The sequence below is a fragment of the Alosa sapidissima genome, chromosome 12 (genome assembly GCF_018492685.1).
Source record: "Alosa sapidissima isolate fAloSap1 chromosome 12, fAloSap1.pri, whole genome shotgun sequence".
NCBI lineage: Eukaryota > Metazoa > Chordata > Actinopteri > Clupeiformes > Clupeidae > Alosa > Alosa sapidissima.
In genome coordinates this window covers 27576221-27591279 of record NC_055968.1, presented here as the reverse complement: position 1 = coordinate 27591279, position 15059 = coordinate 27576221, and the positions used below count along the sequence as shown (strand labels likewise).

The 15059-nt window shown below is 43.6% G+C and overlaps 2 protein-coding genes across 3 annotated transcripts in view; both read right to left on the bottom strand.

The window, feature by feature from the left end:
* Positions 1 to 867, bottom strand: part of rab6ba (RAB6B, member RAS oncogene family a) — an 85822-nt gene extending 84955 nt beyond the window's left edge. The window contains exon 1 of one of the 2 annotated variants that reach the window (XM_042057926.1): positions 581 to 867. In XM_042057926.1, the coding sequence (XP_041913860.1) occupies positions 581 to 665 (85 nt within the window). In that variant the 5' untranslated portion in view covers positions 666 to 867. The remainder of the gene's footprint in view (positions 1 to 580) is intronic. The other variant, XM_042057927.1, reaches the window with a different exon arrangement.
* An 816-nt stretch (positions 868 to 1683) lies between these two features.
* slco2a1 (solute carrier organic anion transporter family, member 2A1) overlaps positions 1684 to 15059 on the bottom strand; it is a 27862-nt gene continuing 14486 nt past the window's right edge. The window contains exons 6-14 of the mRNA XM_042056932.1: positions 14170 to 14303; positions 12400 to 12472; positions 11299 to 11463; positions 8955 to 9156; positions 6827 to 6974; positions 5143 to 5306; positions 4253 to 4317; positions 3429 to 3549; positions 1684 to 2856 (exon numbers count right to left, since the gene is read on the bottom strand). Coding sequence (XP_041912866.1) covers positions 2736 to 2856; positions 3429 to 3549; positions 4253 to 4317; positions 5143 to 5306; positions 6827 to 6974; positions 8955 to 9156; positions 11299 to 11463; positions 12400 to 12472; positions 14170 to 14303 — 1193 coding nt within the window. The 3' untranslated portion in view covers positions 1684 to 2735. The remainder of the gene's footprint in view (positions 2857 to 3428; positions 3550 to 4252; positions 4318 to 5142; positions 5307 to 6826; positions 6975 to 8954; positions 9157 to 11298; positions 11464 to 12399; positions 12473 to 14169; positions 14304 to 15059) is intronic.

Below are 15059 nucleotides of genomic sequence, written 5' to 3'. Positions count from 1 at the left end.
TAGCATTTTGTCATTATAAGATATTTCAGTAGGCTGGTCTGCTGCAAAATCGGATTAAAGGAAATCAATATCTTTATGCATATTCAGTAAATAAACTGAAGGACATTTAGTCAAAAGACGAGTATAAAAGAGAAATTAACGATTAAGACAATCTGGCAGCCTTTTCACTAAACGGATCATTCCCTCGATAACTTAGGCTACATAACTTATTTCTCTTACCTAATTGTTTGACTCAAAATCTTATCTTGCTTGGCAACATCTGTAGGCTATGGTGATAGTCTATACCAACAAACTACCCTAGCGCTCTTTGAACGCCCTGAGGTACAGTATATGTTATTGCAAAATAGCCTAACCCCCCAAAAACAACCAGGAATGTGCAATTCGCTGGAATACAACGTTACTTTACGCTGGTCAAAAAGATAGCTTTGGCAGGTCGCCTTCATGGGTCAGTGAAACTTCATTAGAACGTCTGCATCTCCCATCTCGGCAGGTGTATGCGGACCCATAATGGTAGCTAAGTGATGAAGAACTTACCGACAACATTACAAACGGGGATGAAAGAAATATGAACCAAACTCACCGCTTTGCTCTCCAAGAAAGACGAGTTTGAATTTTCGTAAAGGGTTCCCAAAGTCATTCCCCACGGTGATATGTTTTGTGTTCATGATTTCAACAGTGTCGGGGTGTGAACGTGTGCTCCCACCGGTTCTGGTTGTCTTTCGTCGGGATGCGCGAGGGAGAGAGCAATGTTTGAATCCGCTGAACGGTCGGAGGGAATACTGCACTATGTTGCCTGTCAGTTTCAATTGTCGCTGCGCCTGCGCGTCTCTCTCTCTCTCCTCTCTTCTCTCTCTCCCACACACAGTACACTCTCTACGTTTGTCTGGCTTGGCTGTCGCCCTCTCCTAGTACCACGCATGACGTCATGCAGAAATGAAAGAAAGAAAAGAAGCCCATCCCTAGGAGTTATCAAGAGTCATATCGCAGAAACATCAAGGGAAATGGACGGTGGGCTGATAGTGAATATGAATCAAATGAAGTTAGAACTCCCACTTAGCCTACTAAGCAACTGATGAAGACTGGCTGCAGCAGAGACGCAGGTGATGCAAACCATCTGAAATGGCATAAATGCCAGGTGAAAAGAAATCACCTACCAACTCAGAAGATGAACAGGCCATCATCATAATATGATTATGCGGATAACAAATTGAACATCAGAAGCCAGGTGATGTGATGTTATCACTCAATCTTCACCTCCAGGGCATGACAACTAGTTTAAATCTGATGGTGTCTACTACCTCAAGCAGATATGGTGTTTTTTCTCAATCACTGGTAACACTGCTTCCACTGAAGCTGCTAGAGTCCAGGCAGATGCTAGGCCTACATCTCACTTGCCATCAAACATGTCAATGCAGAAGCATCTTATTCTGGGAGTAGCCTATCACATGATCCTAGACTCACATATGGACAGAGATAGTGTGCATGTGTAATAAATGTGGAGATGAAAACATATTTATCAACTCACCAGGATTTCATTCTCAATCCACTTTCAAATAACACTGTCTAACATTTATAGAACAAAAATCATCAAATGAACATAATCAACTAATCTATAAACCAAATCTGACTTTCAATTACATTTTGATGGTACATAACTAGCACACAGGAAAGTTACCATCAGGATAACAATAAAATAATTTATTTAATGAGTTGTACATTGTTTCATTTCAATACAAAAGTTACCATGAACAGACTTTATTGAAGGTATTGTGAGTGAATTTGAATATTACGATTATAAAAGGTTTTGTGCTTATAAAAATATATTTTTACAAATATTCAGTCACATCTGCTTACCTGACATACAGGTAACATCACACACACTAAAAAAAAAAACATCTTAAATATTAAGTTTGCAGCAAGTTCCAGCGTAGTGGCTACTGGAAAACTGACCTGGCCAGAGAAACAAACAAAAAAAACAGCTGTCCTAATTCCTCTTGTGTACACTCCAAAGGAAAACTGCTCTTCCTTCAAATGACCTGCCTGCACATGCACAGTATCCAAACACTACCAAAGATTCTAGAACAGAGCTCTGTTCTAGAATTTTTGAACACTATTAGCATGCAGTCCAATACATCCAATCAAAGCTGAACTGAGGTACAGTACACGACCCCTCTATTGTCTATTGACAGTTTTCCATTAGTTTAAATAGCTGGAGCGTGAAGATGTCAGTCATTTTTCTGAACTTGTTGACATTAAAAAAAAAAGCTGGAATCAGATTGGTCAACCAAAGAGATATCAGGAGACTAGAATCCCTAGCCTGGTATTACAACTGAAACAAGTGTAGTGTACTCAAATGACATCATACTGTATCTTTTCAATAGGGGTTAGGTGCTATTTGGTTCAACATCAACAACACAAAATACAGATCAAAGGAGAAGAGATTAAATAATAATATCTAAAAACACACATACACACATCTGCTGAACATCAGAGCTCCGCTATGAATAAGATACATGAAAACTACAAATCCACACAGTGAGACACACCAATGTACTGAAACCACGTTTCCTTGGAGCAGAACTCGAGAGGGGTCACATAGGAGTCTGTGCTGTGCTGTTCTGTTGGAAGGGCCTCGGAGTCTCTCCCTTTTAGCATCCGTTGTTCACCAAGGGGACCAACTGGGAGACCGTGCCCCAAAATGATGAGAGGTTGGGGGGGGGGTGGGGTCTACAGCTTCACAGGGGTCCCTCTGGACACTTCTCCAGGGTGTACTCTCTGGTGCGCTGTACCTTCCAGCCGACGATTGCCAGCAAGGCAATGCCCATAATTTTGAAGCCGACTTGAAGTCCCAAATATCTGAAAATGAATTAGAAAAGCCCTTAATCGTTTGTGAGGGAGTTCATCTTAGGCCTACATACAATGTTATTAAATGTCATTACTTACTTTGATTCATGGATGCATACGATTAAGAGCTACAAATTGCTTTAAACTAAAAACATGAAAACTGGCTTGGCAGTGTAATTAGTGAACTACCATTAAATACCAATTTACTTAAAGGGATAGTTAAATGAAAAATGAAAATCGTCCCACTTTTTAATCATGTAATTGTCACCATATAAGGTTTGCCTTTTCATGGTGCTCTCCAGCAAAATTTGTTACAGAAACTGTTAGTCAGCAACTGTGAAGAGCTGGTTAGGGGGAAAGATACAGCTGGCTAACTCCCTTGCCTAATTGCCTAATGTACACCTCCTCTGGAATGAAGACACATCTAGAATGAACTCTCCTTTTAGTTGGGTTATCATTGGTTCTAATCTAGAAATGCATCACTAAGTCAAACTGCTCTGCAGAGTTATTGGTCATTAAAGTTACTATATCTATGCTGCATACCAGTGGTGCAGGTCAAGTGAAGCCACCCTGTGTAGGCCTACCTGTTCCTAAGGAAGTTGTTGTCATAGTAACCACAGGCCAGCTTCTTCCCACAGATCTTCCTAGACCAGATGCAGGTAGAGTCAATGGTCATCCCAAACAGGGCAGGGGCCGGCAACCAGGCTGAAAACACAGGGAAAAGAACCAGAGTGAGAGTTAGTAGTGAGACATTTTTCTAATTCAACTATGAATCTATAGATAATGTTAAAGAATGTTTAGCATCAAGTAATGTTTTTTAACTTTTCAACTCTCACCGCAGGTTATTCATGCATGCCATTGCTAAATTCTGAGAGTATATTGTACATGAGCCAGTTGCCCATATGCAGTAAGCTGTGATGAAAATATGATATATATATATATATATATATAAAGTTGTATAATTTAATACACTAGCATTGAGGCTGGGACAGTAGTGGGACAGTAAAGGTTGTGCAGTTCAAGTAGTGAACTGTGGCGTCACTGCAGGTATACCCATCACCACTAGGGGTCACTAGAGTACTGCTGTATACAACTACTGGTGGGTATACCCTTCAATGACTACAGCATTCCAAATGGCCTTGAGTGATAAATGGCCTTTTCCGAAAGACATTGTACTCCTAAAATTAATCTTTCATTTCCACAGGTATCATAAGAAATAAATATATTTTTGTAAAAGTGACACACATCCATGACTTGTGTGCATGTTCTTCATCTCGGCTGTGCCAAAGACTCTTAACATAAACCACTTTTGAGTAACAGAATAACAGTGAGTCTCCTGAAGCCCTGGAGAAATGTCCATATCAACTGCAACTTCACTGACCCACAGTTCTATGCATGCAACACTTACCCAAAACCCGCATGAGAAGGAACTGCACACCAATGGCAAAGGACTTTTCCCCCTGAGGCACCGTCCTGCACACAGAGAAAGAGGTCAGTTCATATCACAGCTGCACCTGGCTCTATTCAGCTCTACTATTCAACAGCCATACTTTTACAATACACATTTCATTATCATAATTGTACAATACAGCGTTCTAGTGGAGACCCGCCTTATTTTGTAGTATTTTGCACTAAAACTTTATTTTGTAATATTATTTTATAGTTTAGTTAGCTTAGTACATTTATCTCATAACATACTTATAGTTATTGGCAGATTCACATGTAGTGTAATTACCAAGTCATAGAGTGTATTTAATTCAGTGCAACACTAAACTATTCTGGAGATGTTGGTGATGGTAATGTTACTTATTTCTTTCTTCTGCTTCCTTGTCTGGTCACCTGACGTTCAGAGGTTTCACAGGTCACTGATATTTCATGAAGCTACAATATGCACTGCACTTATTTACTAGTGCTAGTGTTTCCCTGTCTGTTCCTAAGAGACCACTGGCAAAACATGCTTCTGTTTCTGTCTCTGGTCTAGCTAGCGATCAAACAGTGGAATAGCTTTAGTGTGACCTACATCTGAGAGCTAGGCTACTGTGCATAACTGGATGTGCCACACGTACAAGTAAAAGCTTTTCTGATTCCACAGCAGCCAACCTGTGTTACAGTCCCTTCTATAGACTATGCCGATAATAGAGAGCGCAATGTTGAGCCCTACCAAACTCAAACAATAATTTGAACAAACTGCAGATGAAAAAAAGGCATGCTTTGCTATGTATCATGCTGTCCACTCTGGTTCTGCAGGACTAAGGTGCGAGCCAGGTGAGACCACAGCAATGACGGCCTCTCATTTACCTGAGCACCATCATGTAGATGGGGTTGTGAGTGAGGCTGGCGATCAGGGCTGCCAGTGAGATAAGGAACATGACCGGGAGCAGGAAATGGCGACAGCTGTTGCCACAGGAACCAGGGCGAGCAGAAGCCCCAACGCCACCAATACAGCTGCAGTTGGTGTACGCCTGGATGAACAGAGAGAGGTAGAGAAAGACAGCCAACACTGTTACAATGTGCTTCAGAGCTCTGACACAGTGCACTCACACATTTATTTGATGGAGGTGTATTCAGAATGATGAAAAGCCAAAGAAAAAAAAGCCAAGTGTGATTTCACTTATTCTGCCACACACTGAATAAATATGCACAATAATGAGGACAACAGTAGATTAGATATGTACATTACACAATTCATAAATGCATTGAAAACAAATATAATGGATTGGTGTGAAACCGTTACTGTGAAATTAACTGTTCAGTATATCAACACAACTGTGCAAAGGTTTACAAAGCAGAATCGCCTCCAACACAAATATGAATGAGCAGATGACTGCACAGTCAGTAGAATGGAAAATACAAATGTAGCTCCCCAAGCACATAAATAAACCTGCATGTCAACACATTCTCCTAACTACTTCAGCAAATTACCGATAAATATCTGCCCGAGAGTGGACAGCAAACGCTTGCCCATTTCAATAGCGGCTCACGACCATCCCCGTGGCATCTGGTGTCAGCGGTAGGTCTACTCCTTGTCCGAGCTCCCGCGTAGCCTTGTCAGCCAAGCCAATTTCTCATTACAACGGCCTCACTGTATTACACGTCCCGTCAATACATGTAATACACTATTAGCCCGGCGGGCGCTTCTGATGGCATGAAGGGATTACTCTCGGGGCTGGAACACCTTTAAGGGCCTTAGTGCCACTTAAGCCAGTTTCCTCCAGCTCGCGGAGGCTAATTACCGATCGATCGGGCCCGCCATTGATTGCCAACCAAGCGTGTTCTGTGACCTACAGCGGCACTCTATCTGTGTCGCTCCATCTCGGCTTCCGTCTTTTTAACCGCTCTCTCTTCATCTTATTCTTTGTTTTTCTTTCTTTTTAGTTTAATTGTCTTTCTCTCTCCCTCCCTCCCTCCCTCCCTCTCTCTCTCTCTCTCTCTCTCTGTTGATTCTTTGTTTGGCTGGCTGGACAGATGAGCTAAGTGAGAGCTCAGCTGCTTGCAGTAAGATGTGTCCAGGCTGCTGCCAGCCACTTGATTTCTGAGCTGCGCTTTTCCCGGGCTCCACGCCCCCCCTGCCACACAGTGGCAGCGGCCGGCAGAGCTTACAGGCACCTCACCCAACGCCTGGGAGGGCATCATGGTTTACATTGTTCATTGTTCTTTGGGTTCTTTGGGAGGAGTACCAAACCACATTTCGGATGCTTGTCCTGAGTCACATCATTCTTTTGTTGCTAAATGTCTTCCTATTTCCTCGGGTTTAATCACAACAATGAAACCCACAAATATCAGCCGGCATGGCAGGGGGAGATGTACTCCACGTTGTTGGATCCGCACACTGGGTTAAAGGCACTAAATGGTATTTTAAACACTCACTGAAATAGCCCATTAGGTGCCTGTGGTTCAGTTGTTGACATACAGCACTTAAATAAGGATGTGTCATGGATTGAACTTTGGTGTGTGGTGTGTGTGTGAGAGCATGCGCGCGAACCTGGACTCTGTAGGAGTTTGTGGGGTCTTTGGTGTAGTTGCTGCAGCCGGCATGGCAGGGGGAGATGTACTCCACGTTGTTGGATCCGCACACTGGGTTAAAGGCACTGGTGGCACAGGAGCAGTCGGAGTAGCATGCGGGCACTGGCCTGGAGAGGAAAACAGTTCAATATCAAAAAGATAAGAACAGAAAACATATGGATCGAAGTGAACTGCATGGGATATAATGTAATGGACTTGGATGGAAGGGTATTTACTGATGAAAGGTCAAAGCAAATAGTACAAAATGAGGGAAGTGAGGGAGGACGGCAATGACCTTAACAGGATTTCACAAGAGTGGCAATCAGAACGGCAGAGCTGTCCTCAGAACAGTATTTGATCCTCTGAGAAAAACAAACTGATTTAGAGTGTGAGTGACTTTAAAGGTTTGATCTGGCCAGATCTATCTGGAGCACCGTGTTCTGGAATGGTGGTCGGAGGCCAAAGTCCAACGCGCAGCTTCATCTCTTGCCATGAACTCCAACACGCCTCAACTCACTGGCCCCCCCATGGCCATTCTTCTCCCTCCTCTGGGCATGGTTACAGACAGAGCTGAACTCATGCGCGGCGGTCACCCATGCTGACCAACCTACGTGTTTACAACCCGCCGTCCGGCAGCTGTTGTGAGATTTCTTTTACTCGAACGATCGAAACGTCTCAGGGGTAGTTTCCCCCCCAATCGGCGTTGTCTCTCTCTCTCCCCTGCTCTGCGCTAACACCCAACTGCCTGTCAGTACGGCTCAGTTCTCACGGCGCCCCGGCCCAGATAGCTCCATCATTAGGGGGCCAGCGCTGGGCTTGGTGACCCCGGGGCTGTCAGGCCCAAGCCTGTGATGTCTCAGAGGGGCGCCCTGTCCTGCCCTCTTAGCTGACAGCTGGCTGACACCACAAGGCCCTTTTCACAGTAACCACCAGCTCCGCTCATTCTCTCTCTCTCCCTCTTCTCTCTCTCTCTCTCTCTCTCTCTCTCTCTCTCTCTCTCGCTCTCTCTCTCTCTCTTTGTCTCTCTCTCACTGATATAAATAACTGCAGCACACAAAGTAGGGAGACATGGCCTAGGAAAACCGGACAACACAGAAACTGTGATCCTAAAATGAAAATCAGTGTAGCATCTCCAAGGTTTTATACACCTTATAAGCTGAATGTGCTGGTGGTTTTCGGCTGCTTAAACCCAACAAGCAGTAAAAAAAGGCTATAAACAATTACCAGCTGAATGTGGCTTTCAGTTTGTTTTGCATGCTAACAACTCTGCCAATTAATGGCCTGTTTAAACCACCACTGAAGGAGCATATCACAGAGGGTGAATCACTGAGATGTCCCCTTAGCTGGAAGTCTGAGGTGAGCACAGAGGGTTATGTTTCACTCAGTTATGTAAACTCTAGCATGGTGGTGAAGACCACCCTTCCTGGTACACAACGTCACCCAGGAAGACTGACGGTCTGTCCATTTCTAAACAGCTGGGCCAGCCATTAGGGGTAGGCTTTTATGGATGTCAGGATCGCTGTGCTGGACATGCTGGGAAATTATCTCCCTGTGTTGGGTCACAGCGCACCACATGGGCTCGACATGACGGGAAGAGTTGGTTGGGTACGTGCTCAGTAAATTACCCTCCGAGGACCAGGAGAGCCCCCGATGACACACCGTGAGGGAGAAGTGAACCCCAAAGCTGTCTGGTTACCCACCAAAGCAAAGTGTTCAACCATATCTGATTTTACAACCAAATTTACTGAAATGAAATATGAATGGATAATGCATAGATCCATCAAGGTCAATTAGTCTAGAAATAAACTGCTCTACTGTCAAATTATCAGATGAGAGTAAATAAGGTCTTTTTGAAAAGAATTCAATTCCAAACTGAAATCATCCCATTTTAAGACATTTATTTTCATATTATTTTATCTTTTATAAATTATATTATAGTATTGTTTTGCATCAAATCAAACTATTTTATATTATCTAGTGCAAAACAAATACTCACTTGTGGATATGTCAGACCTTGTTAATTCTCAGTGGATGATGTTCTGTTTCCTGTGAGAGTGTGTGTGTGCTGGGTAGTGTCGTTGTGTGGGCAGTGCCAGTGTGTGCCTTACTCGTTGAGCCGGGGCCTGGGGTAGACCCCTGAGATGGTCTGTGTGGGGCAGCCCATGAAGAAGAGCGGCACGCAAAGCAGGACAGATATGACGAGCATGGCCACAGAGAAGCGGGGGATGACCCGCAGCGACAGACCCGTGCGCTTCATGATCACGCCGCCCAGCAGCATCCCCACGGCCATCGACGGCAGGTTCACCGCACCTGGGGACCGCGTCAACAAATAAACCAAAGGTAGACACGTAAACACACACATGCGTTGAAGACCAGAGCAAAAGACAAACATGACTGCATGGAGAGTACTGAACTGTGCAGTCAAGACAGTCTTTTACAAACAACCAGAAGCTAACAATCTAAATAAGCTGTAAATTAATTGACATAGTCTGAAAGACAACTAAGCTAAGTCAGTCACGTCTTGCACAAACAACATAGCACAAATTTTGGAGCTGTTGAAAGATAACTCAAACACGCTCAAAAGCATGCCAAACAGAGTAGCACAGTTGATGGGCAAGGTGCGCTGGTAAGATTCCACACCCTCTTTTGACAGGATTTTCTACAAAAATATTTTCTTTCGCAGCGGGAGAAGTGGACTAGAAAAACATGACATGGAATTCATTTCTCTCCCTGTCTCATGATGTATGTGACACAAGTTCTGTCGGCCTCTCCTGACGCATGGCTGCTCCTTGTCCAAGCACCCTCCATGCACGGGCCTTCATTAAATCAGGTCAGCTCACTAAGTCAGCAGAATACAGGGAGTGCTCCAGATCTGTCTAAATCTGGAGAACCCAGGGTGGAGGCTGGAAACCACTTCAGAGTGGGTCATAACTCTTCAAAAAAAAAAAACTTGCTACCTTAATGGCAGATTCATTTTTGTGGTTTTATGTATAAATCACCAATAGGATGCTGTCTAGAGCTGGCCGTATACACTCTCTCTCTCACACACACACACACACACACGCACACACACACTCACACATACTCACACACACACACACACACACTCACACACACACATACTCACACACACTCACACACTCACACACACACTCTCTCACACACACACACACACACACACACACACACACACACACACACACACACACACATAATAGAATGATGGTAGTAAATCTCCCTGGTTGTGATGACTGCCAGCAATCTGCTTCTTCTGATATATTAAACATGATTTCAAACGGCTACACACGCATGGTCTCACGGCCACAAAGGAAACCAGTTCACTCATGTCATTTTCTGCTCTGATTTCAAATCCTTTAAACCAGGCATAGTACATGCAGTTCTTCTCTACACAATCACAACTGATAAACACTTCCTTAGTGTGTTTCCACACCACTATGTAAGGGATAATGTATAGAAAGCCAGTCATTACTGGGAAAATAAGTCCCGACAAGGCGAACCGGACCCCGACGCGCTGCGGAGGGGTCTTGTTCCGCCCTGAAGGGACTTATTTTCCCAGTAATGACCGGCGTTCTACTTGTCTTGTGAAGAGCCGTGTAATAAGTACCTAATACCTCATGCTAAGTTCTGCATTCTTTTTATATTTACTTAGGGTTATTGGGGTTAGGGATTGCTATTAATATGGGGAATAATATATGCTTACATTAGATTGTAAGGGCACCATACACCTAGTGTACATAATTCACCACTAGCCTTCACCTGAGCAGTTGTCGTGCTGTTGACAACGATGCATATTTAATTGATGGCATGTTTTTGTTTGGGTTGTTGTCCTGCAAGGCTTAAAGCAAGGGAAAATTGTGTGCCAGAAGTTATTAGAAATTCTTGAAGTTGATATATTTCTGTTGTTACATGATCTGTTTTCAAACAGCCTGGCCCGCACCTAAAATCAGCCTGTGAACTTTAAGCCCGGGTTCTGTGCACTTTAATTGATACATTTAGCTTGATAACGATATAGATAGACAATTTCCTTGTTTGGTTAATTATAAACCTGGCACTCTTTAAGTGTTTGTTTTTCCCATGTCGACTTTTTTACAAGACAAATGAAGCTATTAATTACTTAAATAACCACACACTGTAAACAAAGACACTTAATCTCAGGTAAGCCTTTGATAGAGACAAGCACAAAACCTGTTCTTTCTCTGTGCAAACACTCTAAAAAGTGATGTGATAAAATGACACATTGCGTGTGAGCTCAGAGACAACACAATTTGTTCTGTCAATTACAACACTGCACCTTGCTGGGTGAAAGGTGAAAGACAGATTTCAGCAAACTGCTGTGTTGAAACTGACACAAAATGTTTTGTCCCTAAGCACACTCTGCATCGATTTTTAACACATTACTTTTTAAAGTGAAGGCCCGTGAGCCACACTGACCTATGAGGAGATTGCCGTAGGAGGGGGAGGTGCTGTACTGGCGCTCCAGGAACTTGTTGAGGAAGGTGGCGAGGCCAGCCACCACCGCCGAGAAGCAACACTGGGTCAGTACCAGCAGCAGGAAGAGAGGGCTCAGCAGCAGACGCACAAACAACCGCGGGAACACTGGAGGGCGAAAACACACACACACACACACACACACACACACACACACACACACACACACACACGCACAGAAGAAAAAGATACGTGTCGGAGTGAAGATACAGAGCATAGAAACACACGAGTGCGCAGAAAAAGGAGCCAAATCGGATGTCTGTGAGTTGTTATAATAATATAACACACACACACACACACACACACAACAAACCAAATACACACATCATCATAGACAAATCACCACGCGCACACACACATCTGTTTTGGCTTGCCTGTGTGTGTGTGTGTGTGTGTGTGTGTGCACTGTCAGATTTTACACAGAGAAGAGTACAAGAAACAGACATACGAGTGATCAAAACAAGTACACAAATTTGCTGTCAGCATAATTATACATACTCCCATAACACTATATTATGCACTGAGACGCAGAACTTCACAATACACAGAGCACTGCAGGTGCGTAGAAACAGCAGTAAAGCACGCGCGCACACACACACACACACACACACACACACACACACACACACACACACACACACACATACATACGTACACACACACACACAGAGCAACCAATTGCCCCAAACACAAACACAGCCTCCTAGGCCTGGTGAGTGTTTAAGTGCCAGTCAGATCTTGTTACAACTCAAGATGTGACCCAAAGGGAAACACACAGGCAGCAGGACCACAAGGGGGGGGGGGGGGACACTGGAACATTCCTGTCTAAACAAAAGGGGCCGAGGGGGTGGGTGCTGGTGATGGTGGTAGGGAGAGAGGACGCCAGGGAAAATGTAATCACACAGCGGCCATGGAAATTATTACGCGCACTGTTTGAACGGCCGCTGCCAGGACTGTTTACAGGAGGCTTCCAAATGGGTTACGTGTAGACCTGCCGCCCCACTGAGCAGAGGTGAGTGTGGCAGGACGGGTGAGGAGACTTACTTTTCAGGAATGCCAGCATGGAGCCGTCCAGCCGCTTGGAGTCATCGCCCATGATGTCGTCGTCCACTAGGCCCTGGGGGAGACAGAGATGGGAAGTTTTAACGCGGACCAGGGAAGGCATCTGTGCATGGTACATTGGTGCATCATTTTACCTTTTTATTTTGGAAAATTCTCCCTGGCTTGAATGTGGGAAGACGATACTCCGTGAAATGGTTATTCACACTGGGTTACATTTTGACAGTTTTTGTTCCATTTAGGATGTGCCAAAGGAACCAATGTCAATTAATTTTTTTTTTAAAAGAAAGGCCTGGATTTAATTTCTTTAGTCTTTCTTCTAATGATGACAAATGAGCTAGAACCATACTGAACTACTCTGAGTTTGTCATCACTGAACAAGCAACCAAAGTTCAGAACTCAGAAGAAAGAATCAGACATCTAAGGAAAAAATACAGCATAATATACTGCAAGCATTAAACAATATAACAGGTAGTAGACTATTGGCACATATGTTTTAATAGAAAATGAATGACATACTGGAAATTCACTTCACAACCTAAGGTTGCCGTAGGTCACAAGTTTCACAGGTTTAATGAAAAAAGTACAATATGCTATCCAAACATATGAGACAGTTTCAAGAGATTCGAGGGATTCACATCAAAGCTTTTAAGCATTCTCTTGGCTCTGTGTCCCCTCTGGATTGAGAGTAAGTGTTGTACTGTTGGCACCGAACCAGCGGATGTCAGTATTACATGAAAGAATGATCTCATGAGTTGTTGGTTGCTCAGCCAAAATGCCATTATATCAGGATAGTACATCATAACCCCCTGGTTCAGTTTGAGCCAAACACTGTGCACAGTGAAATAATATCACATATTGCGAGCGTACTATTACATACACACAGGGGTCATCAGTAGCCATAAAGCTCAAAGGAGATCCAAACATATGGATATCAATCACTTTGATAGAGGATAATATATAAGCTGTAAATTCTTTATGGCTTTGGCAAAAAGAGACAGGACAGATCTTATCTTTTCCTAATGCCCCATCCAGATAGAATGTCCTCAACAGAGGTGATAGAGCAGAAAAGTATACACGCCAAAGGCACACATGCCAGGATCATGAGGTGAAGTTAGAGTGCATGAAAGAAACAGTCTGGAACAAATGTTTAAGAGAATGTCAAGTGTCACCTCTGAGACGTAAAATTGCATCTTACATCATTTTTTTTGGATCAGACTAACAGTATAAGACTGCCCCTGGACTTTTACCACATAAGCATATTTTCAGATATCTGGAAACACAAACATTGATATAAAAGAGTGATCTGTGTTTTACAGAGGAGAATCTATGCCAAAGCCCAGGACATCCTTTATAGAGAGCCATCCTCCCCAAAGAATACCTCGGGCTGCTGTAAACTTTTAAGCAGGTATTTCTGTTCAAATGAACCAACAATGATGTCAAGATATGGAACACTACATTTGTACTCCCTACAGCCTGACCTGAAAACAACTTCAAAAAAGAGAATGTCCACAAACTGGAGTAGCCGGAGTAATTCAAAAAATTGGGACCACTTCCGTGTGCGGACATCCTCTCTTTTGAAGTTGTTTTAAGATCAAGAGTGTGGTGTGCAGACTCTCCCTCTCTTTTGTTTTACCTTCGTGTAATTTGTCCTGCACCTGGCCTAAAGAGAGGTGGGATGTGCACCACCCTACCACCCTACCAAACTTCAAACAACTTCCCTAATGGCTACACAGCGGCAGGGGCAACACTCACGTTCTCGCGGGGCATGCTGCGTGGGAAGAAGAAGTAGGGGATGGAGGCGAGGGCCAGGCCGGCTGAGGACACCAGGAGCCCCATCCACCACGCCCCCACCCAGCGGGGGTCAGCTGGGGTCAACTCCTGCATGGCTGCTCCAGGGTAGAGGAGGGGGGGGGATTCGGTATATTTAAGAGACAGACAGTTTTTTGTGTCACAGTGCTGAAGAGGAAGAATGTTTTTTGAGGTGGTTGAATTAGTGCCATTGTCAACACTTACAGCAGCTTGGTTGTTACTAATGAAATCATACAATGTTACAGACACATCGTAAATGTGCTAATTACCAACCATTTTGTTCGAAATTCTAAAACAACGATGTTTTTTAATACTTCAAAATAACATTTGATAAATGAACCTTACAATTTTCAGTAGCCATTGGTGTGTAGATTTAAACAAAATCTAGTTTGGTTCTTACCGGGGCTTTTACTGCCTGAAATATCCGATTTTGTCTACCATACTCAGAGTTTAGTGCTGGGCTGGTGGATGCCTATTCCCAACCTTTCACACTGCACATCAACGGTAAGCCCGAGAATTCTCGTCGCAATTCAAAATTCCACTGGAGCTCCAAGCGGATTTGTACACGCAGCCTTACACTGTTTACAGCTCTTTGAGTCACGGTAAAATGTACTTTTTGGTACATAGCTAATTTTGATACAGTTATGGTATGGGTGCTTGCGTTTCTTTAGGAATCTGCCGTCTTGGTTTGTATAGAAATGAGTATTAAGTGACACATACACGTAAGAGGTTGGATATATGTGACGGTTGGTAATATGTGACGTTCCGATATGAGAGGTGTAGTATTCTGAATAATCAGTTATTCGTGTACTATTCAGGTGAACAAAGAAAAA